Source organism: Microcaecilia unicolor, chromosome 8 (genome assembly GCF_901765095.1).
Source record: "Microcaecilia unicolor chromosome 8, aMicUni1.1, whole genome shotgun sequence".
Taxonomy (NCBI): domain Eukaryota; kingdom Metazoa; phylum Chordata; class Amphibia; order Gymnophiona; family Siphonopidae; genus Microcaecilia; species Microcaecilia unicolor.
This window is the reverse complement of record NC_044038.1, coordinates 133,774,697-133,789,883: the sequence shown is the minus strand read 5'-3', so window position 1 is coordinate 133,789,883 and position 15,187 is coordinate 133,774,697. Positions and strand designations below refer to the sequence as shown.

Below are 15,187 nucleotides of genomic sequence, written 5' to 3'. Positions count from 1 at the left end.
ATTGGGATTGAAACTGGTAATATAATGAAAAATCAAAATTTCATTGGCATAGAAATAAGTACTGAGACCCGAAGCCTGTAATAGAATAGCTAATGGTCTGAAATAGACATTAAAAAGTATCAGAGAGAGAACTGAACCCTGTGGTACCCCAGAGGGCAGAGCAAAAGGAACGTGCTTGACCATACAGAGTAAAAACTTGAAATGTTTGGTCCTGAAGAAAAGAGGTAAGCTATTTATAAATTGTACCAGATAATCCAATAGAATAAAGAAGCTGCAAAAGTAAACCATGGTCGATGACATCAAATGCTGCTAAGTCTAACGATATTGCCAAGGTGGTATAATCTTCATCTAGTTTTTGATGTATCTCACTCAATAGGGGTGAATATCAGCCGGGAACCACATTACATTTTTTGTAGCCTATGCCATCACCCTCCCATCACTGCAGCCCCCTTGCTTTCCCCTCCTCCCAGCTAACTATGGTCACAACCCCCTTCCCCCATAACATCCCCAACCCCCCAGGACTCCCTGATATCTCCTCCCCCAATCCCACTCAAAATTCCCCTTCCTGACACCCCCAACTCTGCAGAGGAGGGGAGGCTTTTTTTTGGGGGGGGGGGGGAGATCTGGGGGCACCCCCCCCCCCCCAAATACAAGTTATATGGGTCCTGGATGATATTCTGTGCTGAGCCCATATAGCTAATGGAGTTAATTTAAGGACAGCTTTTGAGCTGGTATTCCTGGCTAAAAAATCCGATTACTAGGAGGGCAATAAAACTTAATACTGGATAAAGAACTAATCAAAGTATTATCTTCAGTTTTACAAACCATTATTTCCAAAGTAGAAGAGCTACAAAATTCTGATACAGTACCTTTAAAAGAAGTGTTATATAATAATACCAATCCAACCCCCTCCCTCCTCATTTTTAAATGCAAAAGAAATTTAAAACCCACAAGATAAAAATCATTTTAAAAATAGGGTCATCATCCATTCATAGCCAAGTTTCTGTCAAAAATACAAACCCTGGCTTCTGATCCTAAATCCGTACATTCATATAAAAGCCTGGGACCGGAACAAATGAGGGAATATCTGTAGGTGAAAAATCTAATTACCTAAGGTTCCTTTTATAAGATTTCATATTGATCTTGTGACGACTATGTTTAAAAACTATTTCTTATTACTCACTAAAATATGAATAACATGTTGTATATAGTCAGCACTGTCCAACAGTTTGTAATCTAGTCAATTTGAAAACGTTGATATTTTTGATATAAAAACAAAAATGTGACTATATGTCATGACTGGCAATGGATGCTGAGCCAAACCCCCTAACAACAACATGTCCAAAAAGGTAAGATTCACCCAATCCATATTGATTAACTTGGCAAATATTCAAATCACAATTAAATAACTATCATTAAGAATACAAATACCAATTCATGTCTGGAAATGTCAGCAAAAATGTATACAAAGTCACATTCAAAAGGGTGTGCAAAGAGTTGGGATGTGCCCCTTTGGCACACCCCTTCATCATAACACCTCAGGAACCGGTGTCTGTTTTAAAGGAGGTGTGTGATGTGATCAAATGCTCCCACCTGACCCTCCTTCCTTATGCAGCAGTAAAGTGCTTGTAGGCAGAATAATAACAGTTCGATAGAGCATGTTGGAGGATGGTGCTTGGGATTCCATGTGGAGTACTATTCTGGTGTTAGAGCTACTACGGTTCATTATAAACTACCCCAAGTCCCAGCTTCACCCTGTCCAGCAACTGGAGTTCATTGAAGCACTGCTCGATATGCAGAAGGTTCGAGCGTTCCTCTCAGAACCAAGAGAAGACACTCTAGCTGCCCTGGCTTCTCAGGTTTGTGCCTTTCAGAAGGATATAGCTTGGTAGATGTTGAGGTTGCTGGGCCACATGGCTTCCTCAGTTTATGTGACACCCATTACACACCTTCACATGAGATCAGCCCAATGGATCCTAGCCTCCCAGTGGTGCCAAGCCACAGGAAGTCTAGAAGATGTCATCCAAGTGTTCCCAGACCTTGTTCACTCTCTGGTTTGGTGAACCATTCAATCCAGTTTGACTCTGGGACTCCCATTCCAAATTCATCAGCCTCAAAAAGTGCTGACAATGGATGCATCTCTCCTAGGTTATGTATATTTTAGGGTGTATTTACCCCTCCCAATACCTAGGAGTAAACACCCAAGGCTGCATCAATTTGCTCTTTATTAGATACCTCATCAAGTATTTATACAATTAGCAAATTAGTGATATCTCACTGGGAGTGCAGAATATTGCTCCATGGAATTACCTCTATATCTGAGACTCCAAAATATATACACTCACATACTTATGGGAATACCATACCCCAGCTACACATAGGTGTTTTCTGGGTCTGAGTCTTTAATACCAAAGCCATTTAGTGGATATAAAAGACTCAAAGCTACCTATGAGAAAGCATTTGGGTTACTTGTCAATTCAGATACAGTTTGATTGGTTTCTCATAGGGCGAGAACAGCTCGGCTGGATTAAGGGTACCAGCTGCGGCTATCTCTCTCTTGAAGTAGGAAGTGCACTCATTTTTATATGCCCATTCAGGATACATATAATATGACAGTAATTACACCTTATTGGATCTATGCTTTTGTCATAGTTAACACTGATTGGCTATGGTAATGAGTTGGTTAGTATTTTACTGGAAAAGCTAGCAATAGACCACCCCTTACTGGAATACAAAGTCATGTACCTTTCAACTAAGATGAAAGCGGCTGGCCGGGACATACGACAGATATATCAGCTACTGAACACCTTTCTAGATACTCGCAAGCTAGAACGCTCCAGTGTTGATCCTCCGTCAGCTACACAACTGGGATCTTACTTCAAGGAGAAAATTCTTACCCTACGGTCTTCAACCGTCAGCTGCCTCTCTGATGTGGATGACTTCCTGGCATCCTTGGTCGAGCCTTCGGGTGCTTGTCCTGCAGACCGTTTTTGGATAAAATTTAATCGCTTGTTGCCTGACAAGGTGAATGCTGCTCTACAAAAATTCACAAATAAAAGCTGCAAATTAGATGTATGTCCGACTCATCTCCTAAAAGTCGCACCAAAATCTTATATTGAAGAACTGACTTGTTACCTCAACTATATGTTAAGCGCAGGACTTTTCCCGTCAGGTCATGGAAACATTCTTCTCACCCCAATCCCAAAGAATCCAAAGATCAAACCAGATGTCATCTCAAATTATCGCCCAGTGGCTTCCATACCTCTAGTTATCAAATTGATGGAGAGTCTGGTCAATGTTCAGCTCAACGAATTTTTGACTAATTTTGATATCCTCCACCATTCGCAATCAGGTTTTCGAGTTCATTACAGCACAGAGACCGTCCTGGTCACCCTCTTATCCAACTTTAGACGTGAACTATCTGTTGGACGGAAAATTCTTCTGCTACAATTTGATATGTCTAGTGCTTTTGACATGGTGGATCATGAACTCCTGCTCCATCTACTGGATTCTTTTGGTATAGGAGGGCCAGTTTTACATTGGTTCAAGGGTTTCTTGACTTCTAGGTCCTATCAGGTAATGGTGAATTCCAATACTTCTGAATCGTGGAATGCCTCCTGTGGGGTACCTCAGGGTTCTCCCCTCTCACCGACACTATTCAATATTATGATGATGCCTTTAGCCACAGCACTTGCTAATCTGGACCTCAACCCTTTCATCTATGCGGACGATATTACAGTCTACATCCCTTTTCAAACCACAATATCAGAAATTACCAACCTCATAGATGCCTGTTTCTCCACTTTAGAACATTGGGCCAGGGTGTTCCGCTTCAGGCTAAATAGGGAAAAAACTCATTGTCTCATCCTCTCGTCCACGCACTCTACTATATCTGACTCAATGCTTCCAGTTCTGGGCTCTACCCTCCCGATTACAAAAAGCCTGAGACTTTTAGGAGTGCATCTGGATTCACATCTCCAGCTGGCTGATCACGTACAATCAGTCTCCAAAAAAATGTTCCAGGCCATGTGGAGGCTTCGGCGAATCAGATATCTCCTTCCCAGAGACTTGTTTCGTACCCTTGTCCACTGGCTTGTCCTATCCCACCTGGATTATTGTAGTGGTATTTATGTGGGTTGCCAGGCCTCCTTATTGAAAACGTTCCAAACGGCCCAGAACACTGCGGCACGGCTCATCCTTAAAGAAAGGCGTTTTGCACATGCTGAACCCCTGCGATTTAAACTTCATTGGCTGCCAGTACAGGAGCGCATCGCTTTTAAGATCTGCTCCCTAACACATAAAATCATTTATGGGACCTCCCCGGATTACATGCTCCCCTTGATCGACCTTCCGCCTAGAAATGCCAACCCTGCTGCTCGGTCCTATCTCCACCTCCATTTTCCGAATTGTAAGGGAGTCAAGTATAAGAAAATCTTCGCCTCATCTTTCTGTTATTGGAGTCCCAAATACTGGAACGCACTACCTCGTCACCTTAAAACTCAAGAGGATCATACCCTTTATAAGAAGTTGTTAAAGACATTCCTCTTTGCCAAGACTTACCACTCAACTTGCCATGTTGATTAAAACATCCCTTGTCCCTTACCCTACCTAGTTCACGTTGTTAGTTTCTTCCCTCCAACCTACTTCTTTATGTTTGATTAAGCTATTAAGATTGTACTATTATTTAATTCTCTGTGAGCCACATTGCGCCTGCGTGAGTGGGAAAATGTGGGATATAAGTAACAAATAAATAAATAAATAAATAAATGTTCTTGCAAGACCACTCATTTCTACATTTTTGACCATATCTTCCTCAAAACACTTTCTGTGTCACCTGGTCATCTTCCTGTGAAGCCATCTTTTGTTCTATTTTTCAAGAACATCTGTTACCACCATATTGCCACATTCATGCAACTCTGTCAGTTAGACCCCCCACCCTTGCGTGTTTCTTCCTGCTCTGCAGTGTTTCAACACTGGAGTTCAAGTCAGAGACACAGGCCTATAATTTTTCTATGATTTTGGATCATGAACCTGGGAACCTAGGGAGCTCGTGTGGATGGGCTTCACACTCAAGGAGCCTGGTTAATCCAGGAAACAGGTCTTCAGATCAACCTTCTGGAACTCCAGGCAATCTGGAACGCTTTGAAGGCTTACAGAGATGGGCTGTCTCACCAAATTGTACTCATTCAAACAGACAGCCAGGTTGCAATGTATTACATCAACAAGTGAGGCGGGGGGGGGGGGGGGGGGAACGACACCAGATCATGCGCTGTGTGCGAGGAGGCCATCCAGATGTGGTGCTGGGCTTGCCAGCACAACATGTTCCTTCAATCCACTTATCTGGTGGGCAAAAACAGCAGTCTGGCCGACAGACTGAGCAGTGTTATGCAACCGCACAGGTGGTCTGTCAGCATGGGCATTCCCTGCGTTCTAGCGCGAGGCATCCCATTAGTGGGTCTCTTTGCCACTCACCTGAATCACAGAGTCACTCAGTTCTGTTCCAGGCTTCAGGCTCCTGCATTTGGGGATGGGTCTTTTGTATGTATATCCTCCCATCCCTTTTGTGGCAAACACTTTACTGAAACTCAAGACCACAGGACCATGATCTTAATCACACCTTACTGGCCTCAGCAGATCTGGTTCCCTCTTCTTCTGGAGTTATCCTCCAAAGAACCGTGGAGATTGGAGTGTTTTCCTACCCTCATCACTCAGAACAAGGGAACTCTTCTGCATCCCAACCTTCAGTCTCTGACCCTCACAGCCTGGATGTTGAGAGCCTAGAATTATCTTCTTTGGGTCTGTCAGAGGGTGTCTTCTGGGTCTTGCTAGCTTCCAGGAAAGATTCCACCAAGTGGTGTTACTCTTTTAAATGGAGGAGTTTTGCCATCTGGTGTGAGGGCAAGGCCCTAGATCCTATTTCCTGCCCTACACAGACCCTGCTTCTTCACCTTTCTGAGTCTGTTCTTAAGACTAACTCTGTAAGGGTTCACCTTAGTGTAATTAGTGCTTATCATAACTGTATAGAGGGTAGGCCCATCTTTGGACAGCCTCTAGTTATTCGCGTCATGCAAGGTTTGCTTTTGTCAAAGCCCCCTGTCAAACCTCCACCTATGTCATAGGAGCTCAATGTCATTCTCATCCAGCTGATGAAAGCTCCTTTTGAGCCTCTGACTTCCCGCCTTCTGAAGTACTGGAAGGTCATTTTCTTGGTGGCTGTTACTTCAGCTTGTACAGTTAGTGAACTTCAGGCCTTAGTAGTGGATGCACCTTATACTAAATTTCATCACAACAAAGTGTTCCTCCACACACACCCTTAGTTCCTATCGAAGGTCGTGTCGGAGTTCCATCTGAACCAGTCGAATATCTTGCCAACATTCTTTCCCTGACCTTATGCCCATCCTGGCGAGAGCACTTTGCACACCTTGGACTTCTAGTGAACATTGACGTATTACATGGAGCAGACAAGGCCCCACAGACAGTCCGCCCAGCTTTTTGTTTCTTTTGATCCCAACAGGATGGGGATTGCCATCGGGAAACGCACAATTTCTAATTGGCTGGCAGATCGCATTTTTTTCACTTATGTCAGAGCCATGGCTGTGTCTGTAGCTCACATGCAGTCAGCCTTGAAGAATATTGCAAGGCTGCGACATGGCTTCAGTCCACACATTCACATCGCTTTCCTGGCTTGAGCAGGATACCCAATGCAATAGTAAGTTCAGGCAGACAGTGCTGCAGAATCTGTTTGGGGTCTAGAATCCAACTCCATCTCCCTAGGCCATTTTATTCTGTTCCAGGCTGCACTCCCACTCAGTTTGTATACAGTTTCAGGTTAATCTGAGTTATGTCCTCACCATTGACAGGCCCAGTTGTCCAATGTTTGTAGTGAACCTGGATGCTAGGGATTCCCCACTTGTGAGAATAAATAGGCCTGCTTATTCTCAGAGAAAGTGAAGGTACTGTAGCAGGTGTTCTCCGAGGCCAGCAGGCCTTATATTCTCACATGGAGTTGTCTCCTATTTACATTTTTTATGTTTGCTGTAGTATCTAACTGTGGGAACTGCGCCCTTGCAGTGGGCGGGAAGGCAGCCACACATGCACGGTGGCACGTGTCTCATGCTCCACAAAGCTCTGTTTTCAACTTGTTAGATGCTCTGGACCAGTCGCTGTGCTGCATTACCAATTTGTGAGAATATAAGGTCTGCTGTCCTCGGAGAACACCTGCTACAGGTAAGTACCTTTGCTGATTTGCAACATGCAGTCTGATACAGCATGCATTTTTTAATGAAAAGACTGTACATTTACTCTCATGATTTTGGTAAGAAAATAGGTTATCTGAAGTCTTCCTTGTGAAGACCGATCCAAGCTCTGCACTAATAGTTTATATGATACTTGACAAGCCACTTTACCTTTCTGTAGTTCCATTCACACAGGTTTAATTTGGCAGCAATAAAGATTATATTACATTCCATGAATTTACAGGGATTTTGTGTAATTTTCTGTGCCATTCTTTCTCCCACTGCTCTCCATAAACTACAAATGTTGCCATTCATTTAGTTCACTTCAATATCTGTGTTAATAGAATCACTACGCTTATTACAACTGCACTTTGATGTCTGTTTTCTTTTATTTTAAAAATATATAGAGCCTGATATTCAGAAAATGCTGACCTCTCCATAATCATCTGGCAGTGGACAGAATTTTTTTAACATGCTTACTGTCGCTGGCTAGATTAGCCCCCAGTATTCAAATTCAGGCCATGTCGGGGACCGGCACTGAATATAGGGGGCTAATTTCAGGTAGGCTGGTTGCTATATCTTATGCAGGTCTGGACGATATTTAGCTTGGACCAGGGGCGGACTTACCATATGGGCAACTGGGCAGTGCCTGAGGGCCCAAGGCAGTGGGAGAGCCCAGTACTTCCTTCACAGATGCTTACATTCCTCTCTCTCCTCTATGACTGGGACAGGGACCAGGATGTCCCCTCTCTCCCCCCCCCTCCTGCACTCCCATCTTCAAACCCCCACTTTCCTCTGTGCAGACAGGGGCACTGGCAGGTACATTGGCTGTCTGCCGCTGATGCCGGAACTTCTATCTAACATGGTCCACCCCTCCCCACCTTCTGATGTAACTTCCTTTTTCCAGAAGGCAAAAGTAGAGACTAATAGACGATTCACCACTGGAGACGTGAGTCCAACAGTCTTTATTATATCAAAGATAACGACCCTTGCGGCACCACAGACTTCCTTTTTCCACAAGGTTGGGTCACGGCAGATGGAAGTTCCAACATCATGTAATAAGGGGTTAAAATAGTAGTAAATAAAAATAATAAGATTTTTATTTATTTTTACTCACCTGGGTTTTCCGGGGCCGTGGGTGTGGGGTCCGTGGGAAGCCGGAGCGTGTGGGCAGCGCTCCGGAGCTGAGATGTGGCGTTTTTGGGGCCATTGTTGGTGCTGTGGGGGACTGCAGTCTTCAGGCCCATCGGGGCCGAATTTGTGGTTTGGGGGGTTGTTTGGCCTGTTTTCGGGGCGCGAATTGGTGGCCAGCGCTGCTCCGGGACGGGGGGAGCAGGAAGAAGAAAAAACGCGTCTGACGCGAGTAGCGCGTCAACGTGTATGGAGGATTTTAGAGGTAGGCCCAGAAGCCTGGGACGTGATTTTGAAGGCGAGTTCCAGGAGTTTTGGGGCGTTTCTGGGTGTTTGTTGGTTTTGACCTCCGTTTTTGCGAAACGGAGAGCGGGACCTGGAATTTTGGTGGTCATCATGTGTGGGGGACTTAAGGATACAGGTAAGGGGGTGTTTGGCCCCAAATTTTATTTTTTATATTATTTAAAATGTGATAATAGGTGCGGAGGGGCGTAGAATCTGAACGGTTTAACGGATTTGAATTCTGTTTTCAGATTTGTGTTCAGAGGGGTTAGTTTAGGTAAATTAGGGGGGGGTGTAATTTTAAAATTGGGGTTTAAGGGGTTAATTTAATAGGGGGATTTTGGGGTGCTTCGGGGGGGTTTAAATGGTCCGATTTTAATAATTTCGACGTATTATGTCCGGGAAGGGGTCTTTTAATTTTTGGATAGGTTTTTGGGGAGTTTTGGGTTTTCGGAGGGGTGTTATGGGGTAATGTTTGATTGTGGGGTGAGGAAAGGGTTAATTTGAATTCTAAAAATATAGGGATAATGGGGGAATTTATATGCGGCGGCATGGAAATTTTGAAGTTAATTGGGAAGGGTTTGGGGGTAAAAAATTGGGGAAAATATATGTTTTTAATGATTTTTAATGGGTAAACAGTTGATTAAAATGGAGAATGGAATTTTTGTTAGGGGTTCCATGATGGACAGGTGGAGGAATTCCAAATCAAGTAGAGCAACTGATTGGTTGCCTGGACGGCGGAATGTCCAGGGAAGCTCCGTTGTCTAGGCAACGGCCGAGTGGGCAGTTGGGGAGAGAGCTTCTGAACACAGATGGAGAAGGGTGTGTGTGAAACAGCTGTGCGAAATGAAGGCCTACAAAGTATGAAAATTGTTTAAAGGACAAAGTTTAGTGAAAAAGTGAGTTTTATGGTGGAATGAAAGTGATTGAGAGGAAAACAATAAAAATTTTATGTATGAAAATTTAATGAAAGTTGAGATAAGGGTTAAGTCTTGAGTGACTGTGGAGTGTATATGGGAAATTGAGAAGAGCTGTAAAGAAGAGTGGAGCTCTCTGTGAGAACAGAAAAAAAGTCAATTAGCATAGGAAATTTAGTCTAGGGTATTTGATTAATTTATTTTTATTATCTAGAATGGCCAGTGTATAATTTAAACCCTTCTATTAGGTATACAGAGAAAAAGTTAAGGAGTAAGGGTTTTCTCTTCAGTTACTTTGTTAAGGACAGGTGTAGGTGAAAGAAGAAAATCCTAAAAGAAAATACTTGACCATAAGAATACTGATCATATCAAGGGCCCCAACGTTCCAAGAAAGGTCAAAGAGCCAGCAAAGAACGAAGAAGACAACAGGGTATGGTAAAGAAAATAAAGGGAAAGAGATAAAAAGAAAATAAACTTAAACATACTTACCGTTATGTTGTATTGAGTGGAGTCCAGGACCTGAAAAACAAAAGTGAAGAAAAGTATCAATTCTTTGAGAAAAAAGAAAATGAAATAGAATTTCAAATAGATAAGGGACAAAGGTGAAACAAACGTTAGAATACTTATCTGATGTTTATAAAATGATGTTTTGTTAACGAATCGAAGAGACGATAACCTAGAAAATAGAAATTAAAGTAGTTATTTTAGGAATATATATATATTTGTTTATCTGACAAATAAATTGTTAAATTTTAAAGTTTATTGAGGACTGGTTATTTGGTTTAGTAATTGTTGTACCTTATATTTCCCCTTGTTCTATCCTTATTTCCCTACATTACCTCCTTTCCTATAACCTTTCCTATATTTTGGTGTGGACACCGTCCTTTGGGAGTCAGACAGCCCGGATACAGGTCACTGACTACAGTTCGAGAGAAATTTTATTTGGAAATTGGGCGTGGTCTGCTCCTGAGGGGCGGAGTCCATAACAATCAGCAGCCAGCCTAAAGGAAAAGGTCAGTGGCACTGAAAGCAGAGGAGAGGGAGACAGCAGGATCGGGAGGGGGGGGGCCCAATGATCCTCATTGCCTAGGGGCCCAGATCACCATCAGTCTGCCCCTGGCTGAGTCTCATATAAGACAGTTATGCAGGCCCCTGATGAATATCAACCCGGGACCAATATAACTTTTTTTTTTGGGGGGGTGGGGTTGCTCCTTTTTGGTCCCCTCTCCCGATGCCACCTGCAGAGGAGGGGAGACTTTTTGGTGGATCTGGGGGCAAGCCCCCCCAAATACAAGTTATATGGGTCTTGGACGATATTCTGTACTATGTGTCCTAAATTAACCCGCATTGCTGTGTGTGTCCTGGCACTAAATATATTGCCTTCACCCGCATAACCCCCATCTTCTCCCTAATGCCATCCGCCATACTACCTCTGATCTGCCCACTTTTTCTGGCGCTGGTCAGAGGCAATATTCAGTTCTCGCTTTAGTGTTTCTGAATATCAAGGTTTAGGCGGTGATAAACAATTTTAAATCACGTTGAGTGCGTTCCTAAATTTATGCTCTTAAGTTGGCCTCCTAAATTTGTGCCCTATTTTTAGCCAAACTTAGCAGCATAACTTTTCAGCTGAAAATGTGTCTTAATTTATGAACTTAAGTTATGCTCATAAATTTAGGCTCCTAACTTCTGTTCTTCACCCTAAATTCACCCCTCTTACCATGCACTTTTTCTGCTCCTTAATTTATGAGATTAGTGACATTTCGAGTAAAGATTTATGTACTTGGTCCTAGTAAATTTTCAAAGAGACCAATTTATGAGCATAACTCTCAAAGGTGTCCTTTAGCTAAGCTGCTGTTAAAAGTAGCTGCAATAGTAAAAATGGTCTTTTTCTATATTTTATATTAATGGCCATGTACTAATATTGCCATTAGCGCACAGCTATATAAATAAATTTGTGTATGTTCACTTACTGCCATACATTTTGTAGGCAGTAAGGGCTTATGCACTATTCCTGTGCTAATCAGTTAATGCATGGTAAGGTAGCTGTTCTGATTAGGGCAGGAATGTCCACTCTCCGCCAACCCAAGAAACACCCATTCAAAAAAAATGTATAGCCTGCAGTTAGTGCATGCACTTTTGGCTCCTATTGCAAGATTCCTGAGCCTGTACTGTAGTGCACTATTCTAAGGTGCATCAGACGTGTAGCCAGACTCGGTATTTAGATGGGCCCTTCCACACGTATGTGCCCCCTGCCCCCCCAACCACATACCACAAATATGTTCCTGGAATATTTTTTAAGAACATAAGAGTTTTTTTCACCTACCCCACATCTTCTACCCCTCCTCTGCGGCGTCCTGGCATCTCCGCTCCTGTCTCTGAACTCCATCCCTCCTCGATGTGGGTACAGGCGTCCTCGGCACCTGCAGCAATTCATTCTCGCAGCTTGTGCCGGCCATAAGTACATAAGTATTGCCATACTTGGAAAGACCAAAGGTCAATCAAGCCCAGCATCCTGTTTCCAACAGTGTCCAATCCAGGTCACAAATACCTGGCAAGATCCCAAAAAAGTACAAAACATTTTATACTGCTTATCCCAGAAATAGTGGATTTTCCTCAAGTCTATTTAATAATGGTCTATGGACTTTTCCTTTAGGAAGCCGTCCAAACCTTTTTTAAACTCCGCTAAGCTAACTGCCTTTACCACATTCTCTGGCTACGAATTCCAGAGTTTAATTACATTTTTGGAAAGCGTAAACAGACGCTTCACATCTAGCCATTCAACTCCACTCATTATTTTATAGACCTCTATCATATCTCCCCTCAGCCGCCTTTTCTCCAAGCTGAAGAACCCTATCCGCTTTAGCCTTTCCTCATAGGGAAGTCGTCCCATCCCCTTTATCATTTTCGTCGCACTTCTCTGCACCTTTTCTAATTCCACTATATCTTTTTTGAGAAGCGGCGACCAGAACTGAACACAATATTTGAGGTGCGGTCGCACCATGGAGTGATACAAAGGCATTATAACATCCTCGTTTTTGTTTTCCATTCCTTTCCTAATAATACCTAAGATTCTATTTGCTTTCTTAGCCGCAGCAGCACACTGAGCAGAAGGTTTCAGTGTATCATCAACGACGACACCTAGATCCCTTTCTTGGTTGGTGACTCCTAGCGTGGAACCTTGCATGACGTAGCTATAATTCGGGTTCCTCTTTCCCACATGCATCACTTTGCACTGCCATTTAGACGCTCAGTCTCCCAGTCTCATAAGGTCCTCTTGTAATTTTTCACAATCTTCCTGTGATTTAACGACTTTGAATAAATTTGTGTCATCAGTAAATTTAATTACCTCACTAGTTACTCTCATCTCTGGGTCATTTATAAATATGTTAAAAAGCAGCGGTCCCAGCACAGACCTCTGGGGAACCCCACTAACTACCCTTCTCCATTGAGAATACTGACCATTTAACCCTACTCTCTGTTTTCTATCTTTTAACCAGTTTTTAATCCACAATAGAACACTACCTCCTATCACATGACTCTCCAATTTCCTATGGAGTCTTTCATGAGGTACTTTATCAAACGCCTTCTGAAAATCCAGATACACAATATCAACTGGCTCACCTTTATCCACATGTTTGTTCACCCCTTCAAAGAAATGTAGTAGATTGGTGAGGCAAGATTTCCCTTCACTAAATCCATGTTGACTTTGTCTCATTAATCCATGCTTTTGAATATGCTCTGTAATTTTGTTCTTAATAATAGTCACTATCATTTTGCCCAGCACCGATGTCAGACTCACCGATCTATAATTTCCCGGATCTCCTCTGGAACTTTTTAAAAAAATCGGCATTACATTGGCCACCCTCCAATCTTCCGGTGCCATGTTTGATTTTAAGGATAAATTACATATTTCTAACAATAGCTCTGCAAGCTCATTTTTCAGTTCTATCAGTACTCTGGGATGAATACCATCCGGTCCAGTAGATTTGATACTCTTCAGTTGGTAGAACTGCCCCATTACATCCTCCAGGTTTACAGAGAATTCATTAAGTTTCTCCGACTCGTCAGTTTCGAATACCATTTCCGGCACCGGTATCCCATCCAAATCTTCCTCAGTGAAGACCGAAGCAAAGAATTCATTTAATCTCTCCGCTATGGCTTTGTCTTCCCTGATCGCCCCCTTTACTCCTCGGTCATCTAGCGGTCCAACCGATTCTTTTGCCAGCTTCCTGCTTTTAATATACCTAGAAAAAAATTTTACTATGTGATTTTGCCTCCAACGCAATCTTTTTTTCAAAGTCCCTCTTAGCCTTCCTTATCAGCACTTTGCATTTGACTTGACATTCCTTATGCTGTTTCTTATTATTTTCAGTCAGTTCCTTCTTGTATTTTCTGAAAGATTTTCTTTTAGCTCTAATAGCTTCCTTCACCTCACTTTTTAACCACGCCGGCTATCGTTTGGCCTTCCGACCTCCTTTTTTAACACACGGAATATATTTAGCCTGGGTTTCCAGGATGGTGTTTTTGCACAGCATCCATGCCTGATGTAAATTTTTGACCCTTGCAGTCGCTCCTCGCTTCCATCTGCCATGTCCCACCCTCGCTGATGTCATTGCCTGTTTCTTGTCTGGTGGAATGCAGCAGATGGAAGCCTGTGGGGCCAGAGCAAGCAGCAAGAATGAATCGCTGCAGGCACCGAGGACACCTGTACCAACACCGGGGAGGGAAGGGGTTCAGAGAATGGAGTGCAGATGCCGGGACACCTCGGAGGAGAGGAGGAAGAGAGCAGTGTGGTGCTGCAGCTTGGTGGGCCTGAGCCAAGATTGGGTAGGCCTGTGCCCACCCAGACCCACCTGTATCTATGCCACTAAGCTGCATGAGGTTCATATTGAAGGGCATAATCGAATGGTGCGCCCAAGTTTTCCTGAAGGCGTCCTCGCAGGATGTCCCTGCGAAGGGGCGGGGAAACCCGTATTATCGAAACAAGGTGGGCGTCCATCTTTTGTTTCGATAATACGGTCGGGGACACCCAAATCTCAACATTTAGGTCGACCTTAGAGATGGTCGTCCCCGGTTTTCGGTGATAATGGAAACCGAGGACGCCAATCTCAATGACCAAATCCAAGCCCTTTGGTTATGGGAGGAGCCAGCATTCGTAGTGCACTGGTCCACCTCACATGCCAGGACACCAACCAGGCACCCTAGGGGGCACTACAGTGGACTTCAGAAATTGCTCCCAGGTGTATAGCTCCCTTACCTTGGGTGCTGAGCCCCCCAAAACCCACTCCCCACAACTTTACAACACTACCATGGCCCTTATGGGTGAAGGGGGGCACCTACATGTGGGTACAGTGGGTTTCTTGTGGGTTTTGGAGGGCTCACATTTACCACCACAAGTGTAACAGATGGGGGGGATGGGCCTCGGTCCACCTGCCTGAAGTGCACAACCCACTAAAACTGCTCCAGGGACCTGCATACTGCTGTCATGGAGCTGGGTATGACATTTGAGGCTGGCATAGAGGCTGTCAAAAAATATTTTTGAAGTTTTTTTTTTAGGGTGCGAGGGGGTTGGTGACCACTGGGGGAGTAAGGGGAGATCATCCTCTATTCCCTCCGGTGGTC

General features: G+C 43.7%; 1 protein-coding gene across 1 annotated transcript in view; it reads left to right on the top strand.

Moving 5' to 3' along the window:
* Positions 1-15,187, top strand: part of TENM2 (teneurin transmembrane protein 2) — a 1,250,894-nt gene that overhangs the window by 216,625 nt on the left and 1,019,082 nt on the right. Inside the window, exon 2 of the mRNA XM_030212543.1 lies at positions 14,783-14,827. Coding sequence (XP_030068403.1) covers positions 14,783-14,827 — 45 coding nt within the window. The remainder of the gene's footprint in view (positions 1-14,782; positions 14,828-15,187) is intronic.